This window comes from Ptychodera flava, chromosome 20, assembly GCF_041260155.1.
Source record: "Ptychodera flava strain L36383 chromosome 20, AS_Pfla_20210202, whole genome shotgun sequence".
NCBI lineage: Eukaryota > Metazoa > Hemichordata > Enteropneusta > Ptychoderidae > Ptychodera > Ptychodera flava.
Window position 1 is genome coordinate 36204572 of NC_091947.1, and position 21419 is coordinate 36225990.

The following is a 21419-nucleotide window of genomic DNA, read 5'->3' on the forward strand; positions in this document are numbered from 1 at the left end:
GAGGTAAATTAAAGCTCTCCGCCCCTGAAAATTCCCCGCCCCCTGGAAGTGAATTGTGAACACTTCCTTAGGGGACTGTTCTTATAGTAAGATTAATCATGGTTCTGAAGAATAATCACGCTCAAAATTCAACGTTTTGAGGGAAAATTACAATTCATTTGTTAACTACCGAAAGGGCATCTGTATTGTACTTTTTAGCATTTTACAAACCGTCGCTGTTTTAGTAATATGAGAGAGAGAGAGAGAGAGAGAGAGAGAGAGAGAGAGAGAGAGAGAGAGAGAGAGAGAGAGAATTTCTGAATACGGAAGTTTTCGGATATTTTTGCGAAATAAATAAAGTGACAGGAACAGAGATGACATGGAATTCTCAACCAATTATCATAAAACGAAATTGAAACAAAACCTGTAAAATTAAACTTTGATGTTGCGTCAGCGATTGCCTCACGTGAAGACGGCGATGCCTGAGTGATTTTTGTTTCGATACCGGATCCCTTATCTGCATTTGGAGTGCGCCCCCGCCGATAGTATGATAGGCATTCCAATATGGCCGCGTACCTGGCAGAAGGCGGTGCAAGATCGAGTTCGCTTGTTTGCATTACAGCGTGACACAGTACCGTCTTCGCTCCGCATTGTCTACCCACGCTTTCGTGTTCACTACCATTCAAAGATATCTTCCTCTCACTTAAATTGTCCCATGGACTTTTAGGCTTTCAAAATGATGGAAGAGGTGGAGGCCGCAGCTCGGCAGGAGCTGGAAGGGATGAGCTGGAGTAGCGACGAAGAGAGTTTCTACGATAAACCCTCCGACCAAGATGTCGTCGCTAACGGGAGTAACCAGTCTGACGAAGGTAAGCTCTCAAGACTGCTACGATGGCAGCCGTCGAATCTCACCTAGTCCCTGTGATTTTCGTTTGCTTTTTACTGATGTGAAACAGACAAGTGTAGATTTGCTCTGTGGAGCCAATAAACCGCTCTGACGTCCGAAGGTTACGTGGAAGTCGAGTCTGTTTTACGATAGCCCTGCAGTTCATTGCGAGCGTACGACACACATATATCATCGGCATAGTGTACGTCATTAAAATCGAAATCCCTGCCCGAGCGTGTACTTTGAACTGCTAAGAGCGAAGATAGAACATTGTACAGCATTGCCTCCTCGACTCACTCCAAATAAAATTAAAGTGTATTTGCAGCTGATGAAGAAATATTGAGTGGCTGTTACAGATTGACTGAATTGAAATCGGTTGATGTTTTGGTTGGCATTACACAGTGTTTGTGTTGCTCCAGGTTGCGAATCGACTTGGTTAGGTTTCGTGAAGGGACCATGGTTTCATTTAGGTTATGCCGTTGAAGAGCCTGTTTGTTTTAGTCATACTATCTCTTGGTTGCAGCTGCAGATCATCGCCTACTGAACTTGCCGCGACATCTGAGTGCCGGCGAGCTGGGCGACTCACAAGTCTGTCTTTCAGAACGTGTGACTCGATGCGCCAGACGCTTGAGTAACTTCCCGTTCGTAACAAACGTTGCTTACCACCGGATTTCCGCTATTTAGAAACCTACGTCTGTATACAAATCAGCCCATCATAACGCGTGTGCGGACGCGTCGCCACATCATACGTGCAAGAACGGTTTCGAGTGACCATAATGCTAGTCTAGCCATAACGTAACCGAAACCGACTGTATGCATCTCATCGAGATATAACGACTAACTCATTACACTATTATTGTAATAAAGAAAGAACAGTTTAAATTCTCCACAAATATTTACATTTGTCGTTAAATTGTGAAATGGACAGTGTCAGTTCTAAAAAAAGGCTATTATGTAATATGCAATTGTCACGAATCCGGCATCCCCACATAAGTGGAGTTTATCAGCAAAAGAAATCCTTGCTTCTATGCAGCATGTGTTTGTTTTCCTTTATTAAGTAAATGAACCAACTATTTGTTTAAGTTCTTTGCATAGCATAACAACAACACCATTTACTGTTACATGTAAAATGATTTTATTAAGGCCCGGCATCCCTAACAAAACCAACAAATACATGCTTGAGGAAAGTGAAATGAAAAGAATAATGCAAAAAGCTTTTTACAGTGAAACCTGTCTAAACTGAACTCTGTCTAAACTGGAAACCTGTCTAAAATGAACCCTTTTTCCCAGTCCCATTCCAATAGAACTCTATGTTAAAAGGACCTCTACACACCAAACACCTCTCCAAACTGAACAATTTTCTTAGTCCCTGAACGATTCAGTTTAGACAGGTTTTACTGAAAGCGTACCACATGCTATTGAAACTGAAACATAATAGAACAATAACATGTAAAAGTATATTTCCAGTGATTGAAATCTTCAAAGAAATCACCTGTTCACTTTTTCTGCTAGAAAACCCAAAATGTAGTTTGGAAAGCAACAACACTGATGTCCACTAGATAAGTTTAACAAGTGGGTTTTTTTAACAGTTCACTAAGTCTTCTAATGCCTTGCCACTTTCAAGCTTAAAAATTCCTCATTTTTAAAAAGAAGGTGATACACATTCCTTGACTGTCAACTGTAACTGCTGGATAATTTTCTTGAATCTAATCATGGGATAAGGCCATCATTAAAAAAAATGACTAACAAGATGCTATTGAAGAATGAGGGAATTGAGGACCAGCAGCAGAAAATGTGTTGCTGTTGTAACTTTCATTCATTTTGAAGCTGAAGAGAAAGGAATATTTAGATGAGATACAAGCATCTGGAAAGGACGTTTGTAGGTCTTTCTGTTCAAAGTTGAAACCAGGAGATTAACTTTGAAATGTCAGTAGAAAACGTTCTGTCTTCACATAATCTAATCAAAGTGTCGTCACACATTGGATGCTTTGGCCAGCTGGGAAACCAGCCTTGTTTCATGGTTTCAACAAATCTTCATTTTGATTTAGCTTGGCCATTCAACATACTCCTTCTGTTTCATCTTACTCCTTCTGTTTCATCTTAAGTCATTTTTTTTTTGCAAGCTGATATTTTTAAGAACTAATGGATTTGTACACTTCTACCCGTCATTGCCTGTATGTATGGTTGCAACCATTAATAAATATTTACCAGATAATGATAGTGGGAAAGTTTATGCACAAGATATATTTCCTTATGGATGAGTTTGTGAGAAGATAAACTATTGAAAACAACAATTAAAAACTAACAAAAAGGAAGATCTTGGCATCTGCAATGTCTTTCGTGATGAAAAATGCATTAGGCCTTTATGAAAAATGCATTAGGCCTTTCTCACTCTTTCACTTGAAAAACTAAATTCATCAGTTTACTGGCCTTGTGATAAAGGTCAGAGGGAGTTCAACTTGACAAAGTGACATATTTATGGTCTATATCTTATGTGGTTCTTGTGGACTGTTTACTTTCTATTGCCTGTTTTGACAAAAGTTTAAAGTTTTAGGAACAGTAAGGTCGTATTTAGTCCAAGTGCCATAAATTTTGCTGTGTGTTGTTTCTGTGGGAACTGTGGAGTTAGAGAGCTGTGTTGGTAATACTGTACTGTTGGCATCATTTGAACAATATGACCAAAGCCAGAAACTGAAACTATTTGGTATAGCAGTGACCTGGGATAGGGGTTGGAGGGGTTCATCGCAAGCATCATCACTTAGAAACAACTGGACTCCAATTATTCTATGCAAAACTAATTGTTGTTTTTGCATTTCATTAGTATTGGATCTAATATGTTAGATATATTGAGTTTAAATATTTATGCAATAAAGCACACTCAGTGATGGTATACATGTACTACGAGATGCTGACCAGTTCACGCACGACATGTGTGCACGAGTGTTAGCGAATGCGTATATGGAGTGAACTGGTCAAAATTGAGTAGTATACCCATTCCTGAGGTGGTTTACTGCTGTTATATCATAATATTAAATTGAATTCTGCCATGAAACATCAAAAAAAGGAATTTGTATGTAGCTGGGAGCTCATGACTGTTCCAACCGTGCTATATCGTGAATATAGCATGGTTGTTTTTGGATCTTGACCAATCAGATTGCAGTATTTGTGCCATCAATGTAGTGGTATGATATAATAAGAATTTGTGCTCTCTGAATACCTGGCATACTCATACACATATGGACTTCCAGGTAACTTTGTACAGATATAAATGTTAAATTTGAGAAAACTATTGAAAATCATAAAAGAGAGAGCAATGTCTTTCAATTCTGTTTAACAGTAGAATGAATTTCTGTAAAAGGTTAAGTGAAGCCAGGAAACCTTGAATATTTCACAAGCTAATACAGCATGGGTGTGATGAAATGATAGTTCTGAAAACATATTACCAAACAGTACCAAAATATCTCTTGCCTGGAACGAAAGCCATTTGCTGACAAAGAACAGTTTTGTACAGTACAGGATTAAAGGTTTATAGTTCCTTTCACCACATGGTTTTACCTTAAATAGCTGGTGAAAAAAATAGAATTTATAGTTTTGACTAGATTAGTGAAAGTGAGAACATGTTTTGTACTTGTACTTCATTGTATAGTTCTTACCCACCATCACATACTTAGTGACATCACATACTTAGTGACATCACATACTTAGTGATATCACATACTTAGTGACATCACATACTTAGTGACATCACATACTTATTGACATCACATACTTAGTGACATCACATACTTAGTGACATCACATACTTAGTGACATCACATACTTAGTGACATCACATACTTAGTGACATCACATACTTATTGACATCACATACTTAGTGACATCACATACTTAGTGACATCACATACTTAGTGACATCACATACTTAGTGATATCACATACTTAGTGACATCACATACTGACATCACATACTTAGTGACATCACATACTTAGTGACATCACATACTTATTGACATCACATACTTATTGACATCACATACTGACATCACATACTTAGTGACATCACATACTGACATCACATACTTAGTGACATCACATACTGACATCACATACTGACATCACATACTTAGTGACATCACATACTTAGTGACATCACATACTCATTGACATCACATACTGACATCACATACTTAGTGACATCACATACTGACATCACATACTGACATCACATACTTAGTGACATCACATACTTAGTGACATCACATACTGACATCACATACTGACATCACATACTTAGTGACATCACATACTTAGTGACATCACATACTTACTGACCTCAGGTCAAAAGATCATTGTTGCCAAAAAAATAGGTTGTTAATCATGAGATTTGTAAATCTACCGGTACTTAGTGTTGGCCATGGCTGTAATTTCATTCTCTACTAAAGGGAAAGTATTCAACTTGTGGAATAGTTAGAATGGCTGGCTATTACTTGGATTGGATACTTTTGCCTCACTACTTGGTGATAACCTCACACACTCAAGTCTTCCCTATCTTTGACTTCTAGTAAAGATCAGGCACCAGCAGATTAACATGTGCTTTTGCTCTTGGTTGAAATCATACTTCCAGCATGGTTAGTCTCTATGTAGGGATGTGAATCTCGATAACTACATGACTAATCACTTAATATTATATTGAGTGTATTTGTTTGAAAAAGTAGTATGTTGACAGGAAACCTTTTGTCATTTCCATGTTTATACACTGTCAAATGGCTTGTATCAGCTTTACATACTGGTATGATGGCAATGTATGAAAATCAAGCACTCAGGTACTATCATGTTTAGCAGATTAAACCTGACGATCTTTTGTAATGTATAGTCACTCATTTAAAAATATCCTCCTGTCCTGTCATTGCTCAAATTTTTATTTTAATCAATTAGCCGTACTGGACAGTTGATATGTGAGCCTTACATTGAGACTTTTATTTGAATGAGTTACTATAACAGTAATGCACGAACCCAGTGACTAGTTGAGCAAACCCTAGAATTTCAGTGATTAGAGCAATACTAGTGGATTCAAATTATTGACCTGCGGTTGCTAAGGTTACTTTGTAATATCTGTGAAAATCTGAACATGTGTGAATTAATTTGTAAATGAATACAAGACATTGCTACTACTACTAGACCAGGGTGACTACAAAGAGACAGTAGCCTGTCATTAATCACTGGATTTCATTTGCAATGCAAATGACTTTATTAAGTTTGAAATATTAAATTTCGCAGATCTAAGTTTCTAAAAATTCTTCGGAGGGAAATGCCACAAAATTGGAAAATTGTCACCTGTATGAATTTTATGTGTGAAGCGCACATTGAGAAATGCTGCAATGCCAACATTAACAGATTTTCATAAAATGAAGTGTTTGATATTATTAGGCTTTTCTCTACAATTTTTTCACAAGCAGCTCAATGCATCTATATATATATATATTGAAATCAGTCCACTCAATTCTGGTATGTCACTGAATGGTGTACATGCATGTTTGATTATTAGACAAGTACATCCAAGTGAAGTAATTATTCCTGCATATACAGTAACTGATCCTATCTCAGCTGTGCATATTACATGAATGCAGTTTTACAAATGTAGGTTCCCGATTAGCATCTCTTACAGAGACCAACTTGCATATGCCATTCTAATGTTTCAACTCCCTGACTACAATATGGTACGTACATGTGTATTAGTGAACATTTTTGAAGCTGACGTTTGTCAGAAGTCAGTAGTTGCGGAATCACAGGTACAGTGTAGTTACTTCAATTTCCTATTGATGAAACTTCTCCTGCACTATACAGTATATGTGTATGTTTCTGAGTTTGCATGTATATGTACAGTATGTGGAAGACGAACAGAGGAGAATAGTACATTCCATTGACTGCCACAGCCAGTACTGGTTTCATTGACTGCCACAGCCAGTACTGGTTGCATTGACTGCCACAGCCAGTACTGGTTGCATTGACTGCCACAGCCAGTACTGGTTGCATTGACTGCCACAGCCAGTACTGGTTGCATTGACTGCCACAGCCAGTACTGGTTGCATTGACTGCCACAGCCAGTACTGGTTGCATTGACTGCCACAGCCAGTACTGGTTGCATTGACTGCCACAGCCAGTACTGGTTGCATTGACTGCCACAGCCAGTACTGGTTGCAATGACTGCCACAGCCAGTACTGGTTGCATTGACTGCCACAGCCAGTACTGGTTGCATTGACTGCCACAGCAAGTACTGGTTGCATTGACTGCCACAGCAAGTACTGGTTGCAATGACTGCCACAGCCAGTACTAGTTGCATTGACTGCCACAGCCACTACTGGTTGCATTGACTGCCACAGCCAGTACTGGTTGCATTAACTGCCACAGCCAGTACTGGTTGCATTGACTGCCACAGCCAGTACTGCATCGACTGCCACAGCCAGTACTGGTTGCATTGACTGCCACAGCCAGTACTGGTTGCATTGACTGCCACAGTCAGTACTGCATCGACTGCCACAGCCAGTACTGGTTGCATTGACTGCCACAGCCAGTACTGGTTGCATTGACTGCCACAGCCAGTACTGGTTGCATTGACTGCCACAGCCAGTACTAGTTGCATTGACTGCCACAGCCAGTACTGGTTGCAATGACTGCCACACCAGTACTGGTTGCATCGACTGCCACAGCCAGTACTGGTTGCATTGACTGCCACAGCCAGTACTGGTTGCATTGAGTGCCACAGCCAGTACTGCATCGACTGCCACAGCCAGTACTGGTTGCATTGAGTGCCACAACCAGTACTGGTTGCATTGACTGCCACAGCCAGTACTGGTTGCATTGACTGCCACAGCCACTACTGGTTGCATTGACTGCCACAGCCAGTACTGCATCGACTGCCACAGCCAGTACTGGTTGCAATGACTGCCACAGCCAGTACTGGTTGCATCGACTGCCACAGCCAGTACTGGTTGCATTGACTGCCACAGCCAGTACCGGTTGCATTGACTGCCACAGCCAGTACCGGTTGCATCGACTGCCACAGCCAGTACTGGTTGCATTGACTGCCACAGCCAGTACTGGTTGCATTGACTGCCACAGCCAGTACTGGTTGCATTGAGTGCCACAGCCAGTACTGCATCGACTGCCACAGCCAGTACTGGTTGCATTGAGTGCCACAACCAGTACTGGTTGCATTGACTGCCACAGCCAGTACTGGTTGCATTGACTGCCACAGCCACTACTGGTTGCATTGACTGCCACAGCCAGTACTGCATCGACTGCCACAGCCAGTACTGGTTGCAATGACTGCCACAGCCAGTACTGGTTGCATCGACTGCCACAGCCAGTACTGGTTGCATTGACTGCCACAGCCAGTACCGGTTGCATTGACTGCCACAGCCAGTACCGGTTGCATCGACTGCCACAGCCAGTACTGGTTGCATTGACTGCCACAGCCAGTACTGGTTGCATTGACTGCCACAGCCAGTACTGGTGGCATTGACTGCCACAGCCAGTACTGGTTGCATTGACTGCCACAGCCAGTACTGGTTGCATTGACTGCCACAGCAAGTACTGGTTGCAATGACTGCCACAGCCAGTACTGGTTGCATTGACTGCCACAGCCAGTACTGGTTGCATTGACTGCCACAGCCAGTACTGGTTGCATTAACTGCCACAGCCAGTACTAGTTGCATTGACTGCCACAGCCAGTACTGCATCGACTGCCACAGCCAGTACTGGTTGCATTGAGTGCCACACCACTACTGGTTGCATTGACTGCCACAGCCAGTACTGGTTGCATTGACTGCCACAGCCAGTACTGGTTGCATTGACTGCCACAGCCAGTACTGGTTGCATTGACTGCCACAGCCAGTACTGGTTGCATTGACTGCCACAGCCAGTACTGGTTGCATCGACTGCCACAGCCAGTACTGGTTGCATTGAGTGCCACAGCCAGTACTGCATCGACTGCCACAGCCAGTACTGGTTGCATTGACTGCCACAGCCAGTACTGCATCGACTGCCACAGCCAGTACTGGTTGCATTGACTGCCACAGCCAGTACTGGTTGCATTGACTGCCACAGCCAGACTGGTTGCATTGACTGCCACAGCCAGTACAAGTACCATCATATATGTAAGTGTTTGTAGGATTGTAAATAAAAATTTGTTGCAGAATGGGTCAGAGAGTTTGCTGAGAAGTTGACATAGGTCAGTGATTTGCAGTACTGTCCCCCATTTTGGGGTGTAGACCTTTTTCTTGTTATCCCACAATGCACTGCTGTGACAGTTTAAAACTCTGTACACACACTTGAAACAAAACATCACTTTTGGCAAGTACATTTTGTATCACATTGTACACTGATATACATGTAATTTACAGCAAATGGCTGTACATAGGTATCCAAGGAAACTTCCCAGCATTTGTTAAAATTAAGGCATTGTAAATAGTCACATTACTTTCTAGTCATCAAAATAGTTTTAGTAAGGAAGTTCATTTTTTTCGATTTCACGGAAATTCATCCAATTCTGTTAAAATGTATGAATGGTCTATGGGAAAATACAGTATTTGGCAGGGATATTTGAAGTCAAGACTTTAAATCTCTCTGATTAAATTTGTTCTTTTCCTTTAATGAGAATTGTTGTTAACTGTTTGATCAGTATGCAGATGAACAGAAGTCAGACCTGCATTCTTTTACTTTTAGATATTTCTTACAAATGCTGGTGATTAACTAATTATGCTATCCTAGGGTAGGTGTCCTGGTGATTTAACCATCACAACAAACAGACTCTGCAGCTTTTCATTCATGACCATCTGCATGGGCCATCACTGCCTCTGTCAGTACATCTGATAATACTCATGGCGCCTTAAACCACTTCAGTTCATGTTCACAATAATACCTTTATTCCAGCAAAGCTACATCATCACAGTATCCTTGACACTTGGACCCCCTCCTCAACCAATTCCAAGTTACACTGTTTGTTTGTCACAGTGTGAACAGTGCAGCAATGCTGTCCCTGAAAGTTGCGTAAAGTGTTTGATAAGCTTTCAGTTAGTTTGATTGCAGCCTTTTATTGGTTGTCCGGATCTTAGAAAAGTATCAGGTATATGGACATTTGTACTGCAACTACATCTCATCAGATGGTTTCAATTCAACTACTGTACATCTCATAAGATGGTTTCAATGCAACTGCATCTCATAAGATGGTTTCAATTCAACGTTGCAAGTACTGTCTATCACAGCTGCAAGTAAAAGCAAGTAACGATGCAGCAATACGATAGGAAAGCACTATTTCCAGGGTTTTGTTGTGGGTACCAGGGTGAGACTTCACTACTCAGCAACATCTCACCTGGGATGACTGACACCGAATCATTTTTAGAAGGACAAATAACCATTCTGTTACATACTTTCCACATGACAATTAATCACAGCTCATCTTTGCCACTGACCTCAGGGAAAAAACATGCCATCCTCATGAACCTCACTTCATTTGATTTTGACATTTTCTGCAGGAAACTGCTAGGGAGTTGTACTAACCCGTATTTGCATATGAATAGGAACTGTCTCAGAATCAACATGAAATGTATATGACAGTGTGATTGACCAGATGATTGATTGCTGATAGTAAGAAGATGATGTATTTGCCAGAAAGAATCACAACCATATGGTTGTATCTCTCTCATAGCCCACTCTCCTCTGAACTCAAACAGAATACATCTAGAATGGTGATCTTCATTTCCATACATAGATGTTGAAATCAATCAGGAACAGACTAGAATGAGAAAAGATTGCTCAAGATTACAATAACATTTCTTTATATTTCTGATGTGCCACTACCATACGTTGATTCTCAGTAGGAAATTGAATAGCACATTGTTGCCAGGGACTCTGATTATAACAACAAAATATTATCCAACATGATAGAATGATGTGTAAGGACTGTCAATGATAAACCATGCTTGTTTTAACATACAAAGTAACTCAAGCAAACAGAGTAACATACTAACAAACTATTTTGTTTACCAATTTTTAAGCTTTCTGTGCCTCACTTTAAAAAAGCACTTGTCTATTATTTAGCCATTCAGACTTGCTTTTCAACCGCAAAGTTTGTCACAAACTACTGATCATCAGCTTCTGGTTACAGTTAATGAATTGTCAGGGTCGACCATGTCCAAAGAGAGTGAAGTAGCTTGTGAAGGGAATATTGTAAGGGAAAGGACCGCTTGTAAAGCTTTAAAAATATGAAATCTGTTCTGAGGTATTCACAGAAATGGGCAAACTTTTTACTTAAAGTAGCATCAATGATGTACAGCCTTTCCTTCTGAAGAGATCTTTAATTCTATTGTTTTGATGATCAGTTCAGAGAAAAAGCTTGAATCCAAGAAATACCAATGACACAAAAAAAATGAAAGCATTCAAGTTCTGGGTCACTACGTCCATCCATTTTGAGTGATTTCAGTGGGAAGAATTTGGGAGTAGCTAATTACATACTGTTTGATTTCATTCATCTAATCTGAAAACAGGATTCAAAGAAAATGAAAATGGGGTATAAAGTGTGTAGGTAAGATACATTAGAATAGTAAAGCAGCCAATTATAGTGGATAATTGCATGGGGCTGGGCAATAAAAGTTGACTGGAGCATTCTCCAGTGGCTCGTAAAAACCCATGTTTACTCTGAAGTGGTAAGAGGGACTGTTCAGGTCAGGGAGATGATTTACGGTGCATGACAAGCAGGAACCAGGTTTGAAACTATAAAGTTTACCACTAATTGACATAGACCTTGACCTGTGCCATACCCCCCAGAAGATCTAAGCTTGATGGGGTCATCTTGCAGAAGGGCAAAGTGACCTATATGACCATTCAGTGATATGAAGTGAAAGCCAGTACTACATTTGGTGTAGCATGGAACCTACCAACTGACTTGCAGTCAGTCAATGTCAGTTGTATGTTGCAGCCTGCAAAAGTTAATACCATTCATTTTACTTCTTTGGGGATTTTTGCCATATATATGTACACAGCCACATAACTTTTTGAAGTGTGTCAAGGTGCAAGCACCCTATCAAAAGCAATTTGGCTTGGAAAGGGTAATATGTCACTCCTTACAATGATTAAATGTATCCTATCAGCTTTAATTACAGCTTTGTTCACGTAGTACAGCCTACACTCTCAAGTAAGGGCAGACTTGCAATTTGTTTACTTGACTAGGTTATATTTGGGTTTTTTTTAATAAAATGTATATTGTTATCCTGCCGCCTAAAATACAAGAATTGATTGGTTGTCAAACATGATGCTATTTACATAAAGCTTGCGGTATATATACACCAAATGTAATATCACTAAGGTGTTCCTCTATCAGTTTGAACTACTGAGCTAGGAAATACTGTAGTGCTTTCAATGCAAAGGTAACTGGTTTTAGCTCCCATAGCCATATGTATATATGGCAATGGAAGCTATTCTTATAGGCTAGGGAAATGTCTGTATGTATGTATGTCTGTATGTCTGTATGTCTGTATGTCTGTATGTCTGTCCGTCAACATCAAAAACTCCAAAACCGCTGTACATTTCATCTTGATATTTGGTGTGTACATGGATGATGGGCTGTAGATGAGATTTGTTCAAATGAAGTTGTCATTGCCAAAAATATGCAAATTAAGTGAAAAAATGTAAAAACATCCAAATTGAAAAAACTCAATAACCACTGAGCAGATTACATGAAAAATTAGCATGTAAGTACTTTGGGCTGACATGAAATGATTGTGCACATCTTGGGTCAGTATCTTGGACTTGCTATTTTTCATGAATTTTTTTGTAATTTTCTCCCATTTTTGGTCAAAAAATCTCCTGCTCTGAAACCACAAGTCCAATTGATTTGAAACTTGGTATGGAAGTGCATAGGAGTGACCTTTCCCAAATTTGGGCAAATCGTGGTGAAATTTGCATATTTTTAGTTTACACGTCCATAGACTCCCATGTATAAGGCAGATCTCCATAGACTTCCATGTATAAGGCCACGAAAAATAAAAATTTAGTTTCTCATCGTATTCATATTGCAAAAAGGATGCAGTGACACAATTTTTAGTCCCAACGGATGAAGTCCAGTGAGCTTATAGATTGGGTCATGTCCGTCTGTTCGTCCATCCGTGAGTCCATCCGTTCACGCAGATATCTCGATATTTTGACAAAATGTCATGTGACCTTGATGACCTTTGATCTCAAATATACATATTTGTCCATAACTCAGTAACTCAGTAACCACAAGTGCTACAGCCTTCATGTATGGTATGATGGGACACCTTATGACGCCACATATTGTACCTCATTAATTATGTGCATATCTAATTTTGAGCGAGCCAATAGAGCTAGAGGTCTGATTTTGGTATATAGGGATAACTTAGCAATACAATTTTTTTGACAAAATGTCACGTGACCTCGGTCACCTTTGACCTCAAATATACATATTTGTCCATAACTCAGTAACCACAAGTGCTACAGCCTTCGTGTATGGTATGATGGGACACCTTATGACGCCACATATTGTACCTCATTAATTATGCACATATCTAATTTTGAGCGAGCCAATAGAGCTAGAGGTCTGATTTTTGGTATATAGGGATAACTTAGCAAAACAATTTTTTTGACAAAATGTCACGTGACCTCGGTGACCTTTGACCTCAAATATACATATTTTTCCATAACTCGGTAACCACAAGTGCTACACCTAGACTTGGTTCAAGTCTGTGATTTGTGAATGTTTGAGTGGAGTGAACGCAATGATTTGTATTCTGCTTTCATGTGAAACGCGCGCGTGAGTGGACGCGATGAGTAGGGTGAACGCGATGAGGAGAGTGAACGCTATACAGCGGAGTTTCACCCGGAATCACAGACTTGGCTTTCTTGCACGATCTGCGTTGCTATAAATTATTCATGAAATGACGTTTTCTTTACTCATATATTATTCATAAGATGACATCACTGAATTTTACACATTGGGAGGAGTTAGGCCTACCAAATGACCCAAACGAGACGTGCATAAAACCACTACTACCTCCATGATAAAACTCACATGGCGTTGTTGACAAAATGTCGAGTGCGATCACTCCCACAGAAGTCAGCACGACCTCTGTTGTATCTCCGAAAACGCGTGAAAATATCTGTGTTGTTTGTGAGGCCCATGTTGCAAAATGCGAAAATCGTCGCCGGTTATTCAAGGATGGGAAAAAGATACCGCCCTTACAGTTGTAGCCTGTTCTATTACGTGCCCAAAGCGATGGAAATCAAAACAATGTGGGGAGACTTCGTATGTCAGTGATTTTCCGCTGCCGGTTGGTGCGGAGACGAACACATCTTTTCCCTCAATGTAACTCTCAACAAGCTTTCTTTGGTAATCTCGCATGATTAGCGATGGTCGACCGATCAGTTGTAAAACGCGGTTGATGTACGAACTGGATGCCATTATTCGCCCAGATATAAAACGTACTCGATGTCCAGCTTTGCACAGAGATGACAACAAACTTTTTAATGCATGCAGAGGTTTATTAGCATGCGTTCTTCTCATTGGCCAGAATAAAGGCGGGGCTGTCAATCATTTTGTATTGCTTACGTCACTGTGTACACAGTCCGTCTCACCGCCTGTACTTTGCAAGAAGTCCAAGTCGGTGAATCCGGCAGAAACTAACTCACTACTGCGCAGACTCAAACGTGACGCATTCAATCGCTAGGAAAACCTAGGAGAGACACAAGAGAAACTATTATAAATGATTTAATTTTTTTAAAATTCACCGACTTGAACCAAGTCTAGTGCTACACCCTTCATGTTTGGTATGATTGGACACCTTATGACGCCACATACTGTACCTCAATAATTATGCCTATATCTCATTAAAAGCGAGCCAATAGAGCTGGATGTCTGATTTTTGGTATATAGGGATAACTATAGGAGAGAAATTTTTTGACCAAATGTCATGTGACCTCGATGACCTTTTCCCTAAAATATATGTTTATGTCAATAAATAAGTAACCACAAGTGCTATGTCCTTTGTATTTAGTAGGATGGGAGACCTTATGACAACACACGCTTTACCTCATTAATTATGTACCAGTGTTCTCCCAGGCCATTTTAGCGTAGCGGTCCCGCTACGCTTTCGCCTCTCCCCGCTACGCTTTGATTCTCCCCGCTACGCTTTAAAATATTCCCGCCATCCTTTAGTTCACACGCTCTGCGTAGCTACCAGCTGTTGCATGCATTGTCTACTCATTAGCGCTCACTGCAACTTTCAACCTGGTGAAAGAGTGGAAGGTGTGAAGTATGGTATGCGTCCGATAAGTTGTCCGTAAGTGTTGAGAGGAACGTTAAAACAATAGAAGAATCGGCTGGGTTGTTCACAAGTTTTCATTCTACAACGACTATTACGACCAACAAAGACCTTTAGTCGGTATACATCGAGGACAAGTATTCACAGAGTTAGGCGGTGTAGCACTAGCGGGGCCTTTGATCACATTCCCATGCTTAGATCAACAAAATGGACCGCAAAAGAAACAAAAGAAGCAGTTGACTAGTGAGGTTGATTATGATTTTACAACGATGATCTTTTTTTTTTGTCCGAGTACGATCACGATCGCGATCGCGTTCACATTGCATAAATTCCAATATGGCGGCGGCCATGTTGGCCGACGTGTTTATAACGTGTTGACATTGATCCTGGCGTCGCGTGTGTGGTTCCACTCTGACACGTTCTCTGAAAGATTTTACACCTGATTTTCAAGTGATTCTAGTCGTACTTAGTTCATGTCTTGTGATCATCTTAGTGGTATTTTTAAAATCAAGAATCGAACGACGATGTTCAGTGGCAGTGGTTAGTTATGCGGGGGCGCTGGTTGAAATTGATCCCCGTGATGAAACATTATTCGCGGTGTTTGTCGCTCAAAAATGATATAAAACTCAGTTACATTTGAATTGTGTAAAGCTTTAAACTTGTGAATTTTCCTCTTTGTTGGCAATTTTTGACAATTGTATTAGCAATATATGTATTAATCGAACTCCAATCAGACGAACCTTTCTTGCTTTCAATCTGAACTTGCTGTTACTGTTTGAATCTTCTATTTTAATTACAATGGTACGATACTGTGATGATTTATTTAAGTGTAATAAAGAGTTTCCATGATGTTCAAATTGCATACTTGTGTGTTACCATTGCATTTTGTTGTGAGTGTATATGAATGCATGGGTGCATGTGCAAGCTTATATCCATATGCAAATATAAATTAATGATATGCAAATGATTATGCAAATTAGCCGCTACGCTTTTGCTTGATCCTGGGGAGAACACTGATGTACACATCTAATTCTGGGCAATAGAGCTAGAGATCTGATTTTTGGCATATAGGGATTAATTAGCAATATAATTTTTTTTTTCAAATGTCATGTGACCTCGATGACCTTTGACTTTGATTATACATATATATGCATATTTCAGTAACCACAAGTTCTATACCCTCCAATTTTGATAGGATATTAGACCTTAAGATGTCACATCTTGTACCTCATTTATAATGCGCATATGTATTTCTTGGCTGGCCAATACTGCTAGAGGTCTGATCTTTTTTCCCGATTTAGAACCATAACTTAGACATGCCTCATGTGTTTCAAATTGGGACAACAACATAGACCTATGTGCCCATAGATCTCAACATATACACCCCAGTGATACTTCTTAATGACCACATTTTCCTGCCCCATCAAGACTAATACTCCTACTACAAGTGGGGACTATGTCATTGTAAATGACTTGTTGAGTTAATGGTTGTATCACAGTATTGGATATATCTAATTCTGTATTTTTTCCATTTCATATTCTGAATAATTACATTAAACATATTTCACTGTCTCCAGTACATTTCATTTAAGTATTTTCACTTCATGCACTTTATCCCTTTCACACATGTTCAAATATCTGACCAGAGAACAAACACTAAATAGTCCAGGATGGGAGCTACAGTGTCATTGACGCTATTTTTTTATTTTGGCCATACTGATTGTGACACAATCATTTGACAACCATGTGTACATGTACAGTACCTTTGAAGTTGTGTGTGTCAGTGTAATAAACACATTACCACAAACGTACATTTAAGTCATTTGATGTGTACACAGGTAAAAAAAGTGTAGGTTGTTGTTATGTAAACAGTTCTATTAATCATCCTTATCTTATCTGTATTTTATCACATAAAAAATTAAACGTCTTTGGAGTAAATAGTGCCAGGTAATTCTTAATCTGATGCCACAATGCTTTGATATATTTATTTTATGTCATGACATCATTAGAATTTAGTGAGAGTGCCAAGTTGTTGTCATTATGGTTCCTTGTTGTCAATATTGTTTTGGAAAGAACTTCGTGTAACATCCATGTTATCAGTACTAGCATTTCATTGGTAAAAATTCTTATCAGTGTAGTCAGTCAGAGTGATGCAGCAACATTACATAGTGGTGTTTAATGAGTAAAATGTGTTAAACTGGAACAATTTAGAGATACTTAAAAGTTTAGTATAATCTACTTTGATCTTATCATCAGGTGAGTGCTGGTGAATGTGTGTTACACCTATCCTTCCTCAAAGCTGACATCTCACAGTTGAACACACCTATCGCCAGTATTTGTATATGGCCACCCATGGCTGCAACCCTCCCGGGTTGAAACTTAACACCTGGAACCCATTTTGATCCCACGTACCTTCACCTCATTTGAGAACTCATAACTAACTGACATCTAATACCCGGCTTTCACACATACAGTACAGTACCTACTGTTTTACATTTTACCCATAAGCACACTGCACACCCAGATTTACTGCAGTCTTTGTCGTTGCACACAAACAATAGAAAGTTCAAACCTGAACCCACATTCCAGTCCTCTGTACATGTCCCATATTAGATATTGTAACTTACCAATGTACCCAAAGACTTGTACCCATATTTGGTTGTTTACTTAGATTTACCCAGAGGAGGTAGGCAAGGTACCCTGATACCTCACTTTTCATCTTTAAGAATACTTTGAACTGTTTTTATCATTTCTATGGCCTTACAAAGCTCAACAATTCATGATTGAAGACTAAGTATGTGAGTACTCATTGTAATTAATCTTATTCTTGAGCTCATAACTCATCTTAGAACCCAAAATCTCTATATGTTCACCCAGGGTTGCACAAAACCTTTTTGACGGCCAGCAAGGGTTACATTCCACACAAAGACTGTCAGGACAATAGGACATTCTGTCAGTGTGGAATCTACCGTACAGGTATTTTAACTTTGGAAATCCCATAATGCATGTATGGTCATTACAGGAAACGATTGACAGAGTGTATTTTATTTTCTGATATCCAAACTGATCTATGGACACCGACCATATTAGTGAATTAAAGTACAAATATTTAAGGATGGCTATGTTTTCTACCGGCCCACTTACAGTAACCATGTCAGAATGCTAAGTTCTCTTTGGACCCTATGTGTTGAAGGCATGCTTGGGTGCCAATATCTTCCTTGTTTCAGTCAGCTTGTGATTGTCAGTTTGTGAGTCCCTTTGTCTGTTGGCCAAAATTGTAGAGCTCATCGCTCACAAACTAGTGAAACAAATTTGACAAGTTTAAGTCTGCTACATTATTTAGATAAGTGTCTTGGAGTGAGTGGAATTTTGTGTATGTTACTTTTATAGTATAATTGATAATAAATTTGAAAATTATTTTTTAAAACTTTACTGTAGAGTTTGAGTTGTAGTTTTGATATTAAATACATTGGTCAGCACAATTACATTGCACTTTAATTCATATTAGTTCACATTAGCATAACATCTGCATATTTGGATTTTGCACAATTTTTTTGTCGTATTATTTAAAACTCTTTCCTGAAATCACTGACTCGATAGATTTTCAAATTTATTATTGATCTTCTAAGGGGCAATCTATGAAGATCGTTCAAATGATGCTGAAGTTTGCAAATACAATTTTGCAAAGGGATGGGGTGGGGAATAGTTTTGTCGTTTTTTGGTCAGAACATCATATTCTATAAAACCAATCATCTGATATATATCAAATGTGGTGTACAGGTTCCTAGGGATGACTGTATTTCTCTTTATGAAAATGGTGACGAAATTTGCACTTATAAATTTTAGGAACATCAGGAACTGAGAATTTGATCAGTAGGTGAACAAGCTGGAAGCCACATCAGATGTTCATGTACAATGTAGCTAGTCTTCAGAGCAGATAAACCTACCATTGCTACCAACCAAGCAAAGACAAAGAGAGAGTCATTTCCTGTCCTCAAAAGACAAAAGGATGATTTCATCATGTCCTGTTTGGACAGACGCAAAGTTCAGCATGTTATCAGACAATCACCTTCAAGCTTACTGTCCCCGGGGTTACCGTCTCAACAAAGACCAAACTATTACTGAATTATCATTGTAACCTTCATGTCCAAAACTTAGCAAAATACAATAATGATGCACATCCTTATTAATTTCTGACTTGAAATTCCCAAAATTTATGGAAAAGAGTTGTGTATAAAAGAGATTAAATTCACCAATGTCCTTGTGAAGTTACATTTGTTTAAACTAGATGTACTCTAAAGTCTGTTTACTCATGTCTGATCAATATGACATGTCCTTGAGTAACGGAAATCAGTGAAATTTTTGTGTTACAGGAGGCACACCTGTGCTGGCTGGTCGAACATCATTGTATGAAAGGAACAAAGCAAAAATCTGCAAGGAATTATTTTCAACAATTTTGTATCATTTGGAAAGTCAATTAGATCAGTCATTTTACTCATGCATGTAGAAAGAATGGTCAACAAATAACAACCTTATAGAAAGAAGAGTAGAGAAAATAATAATTTGTGGTATTAAAATGAAAATATCTACAGTCTGGACGTGATAATTAATATTTCTGCAAACCAAAGACTTCATCGCGGTGTACAGAGAAATTTTGTGTGTTCTCACAACTTTAAACTTGTTTCAAGTAGTGGAGACTTTCTAGAGGTGACTGGTGATAGAAAACGTTTTATCAGTCACGTAGAATTAGTTTTACCATCACAACGCAGCTCATGTAAATGCAATACTCAGTTTGTTTGATATGATATTTGCTATTGTGGTTATTTTGCACATACATGTAGTGTATTGAACAACTCTGCATATGCGCCTGTAAAACTATTGCATGTGATGTTACAACCCATTTGATGAAGAACCACGACAAACAATGTCAGGTTTGTCTGTCATTTAGTCAATTGAAGCCATCCTGTACACATTGTCTTTTTGAAGTGCAGATAAGCAACAGCAGAATATACATGTTCATGTCCTGTCCATGATAAAGTGTAGGGACTCAGTGGTTAGTGTACATGTCCTGTCCATGATAAAGTGTAGGGACTCAGTGGTTACTTTGCTTATCCTAACAGACAAAAACTGATACAGAGATAGGACTCTGTGACATCTGTTATCAAACCATTAAAATTGTTTCAAACTGATGCATTGCTGCAGCATATCATTGGTATCGCACAGATAAGGACACTACACCTAACATCCTCCATCATATAGATCTGTTGAAGACGAGCCATAATTTCATTTCTGGTCATTTTTGTCAGCAATGCCCTGCATTTATTACAATCTATATACACTGCAACCTGCTTTACCCAAATACCCAATATGTATACATTCCCAAGAGTGTGAATTTATGGAGTTTGAATGATTTATGGATACATTTCACAAAGATCAAATTAAATTGCCGTGGTTAGCGGAACTCACTTGTCAACATAGCAAAGCACAAAACGTACATGTAATTTAATGACAAAATACTTCAGCAAGCTTACAAATTTGTCTTCATTGTGTGTTTTAACATTAATTATTGTTTTATTTTATTTTTGAAGTTTGTTTTGCAGACTGATGTGCTTTATTGTGACCTGTCAGATCACTCCACAGCCTTGTACATTCAGATGTGCATAATGTGTGACAACTTTGATGATAATTTGTGATGTACACGTGACAATTCATATATGTCATCACAGAGAGTGGTCACCTATGAATTATTTCATCCGGGTCTGTACATGTAACATGTGTATGCTGATAAGTTAAATCTAAGAGATGATTCAGCATTTTTCTGCAAGTAGAACTACATTTTATATGAATCAAAATATTCATGATATCACATAAATGGATGTATCCATGACAACATCTACTGATAATAAATTTGCCCCATTTACTACTGGTATATAGATCAGTGCCAGTAGCTATAGCCTTTTATGATTTTTCACTATTTTTATGTTAATATCAACTACAGTTTCTTGTTCTCTTGAAAGCATATTGTGATACATAGTATTCAGCTTGTCAACTCAGCTTGTACATGACTGTGTAAACTGAATGGTTACTGTTGACAAGTGATTCTAGTCTGGACAAGAATAGCGCTGATCGCAAAGTACGTCACTGTTCTCTCTCATTAATATGCATAAATAAACATTTGTCCGCATTTTTCGCATAAACGACGAAAATAAAACCTGCGAGT

General features: G+C 39.0%; 1 protein-coding gene across 1 annotated transcript in view; it reads left to right on the plus strand.

Moving 5' to 3' along the window:
• The first annotated feature begins 522 nt into the window (after positions 1-522).
• The window catches only part of LOC139120844 (peroxisome proliferator-activated receptor gamma-like), a 111247-nt gene continuing 90350 nt past the window's right edge, over positions 523-21419 (plus strand). The window contains exon 1 of the mRNA XM_070685435.1: positions 523-848. Coding sequence (XP_070541536.1) covers positions 716-848 — 133 coding nt within the window. The 5' untranslated portion in view covers positions 523-715. The remainder of the gene's footprint in view (positions 849-21419) is intronic.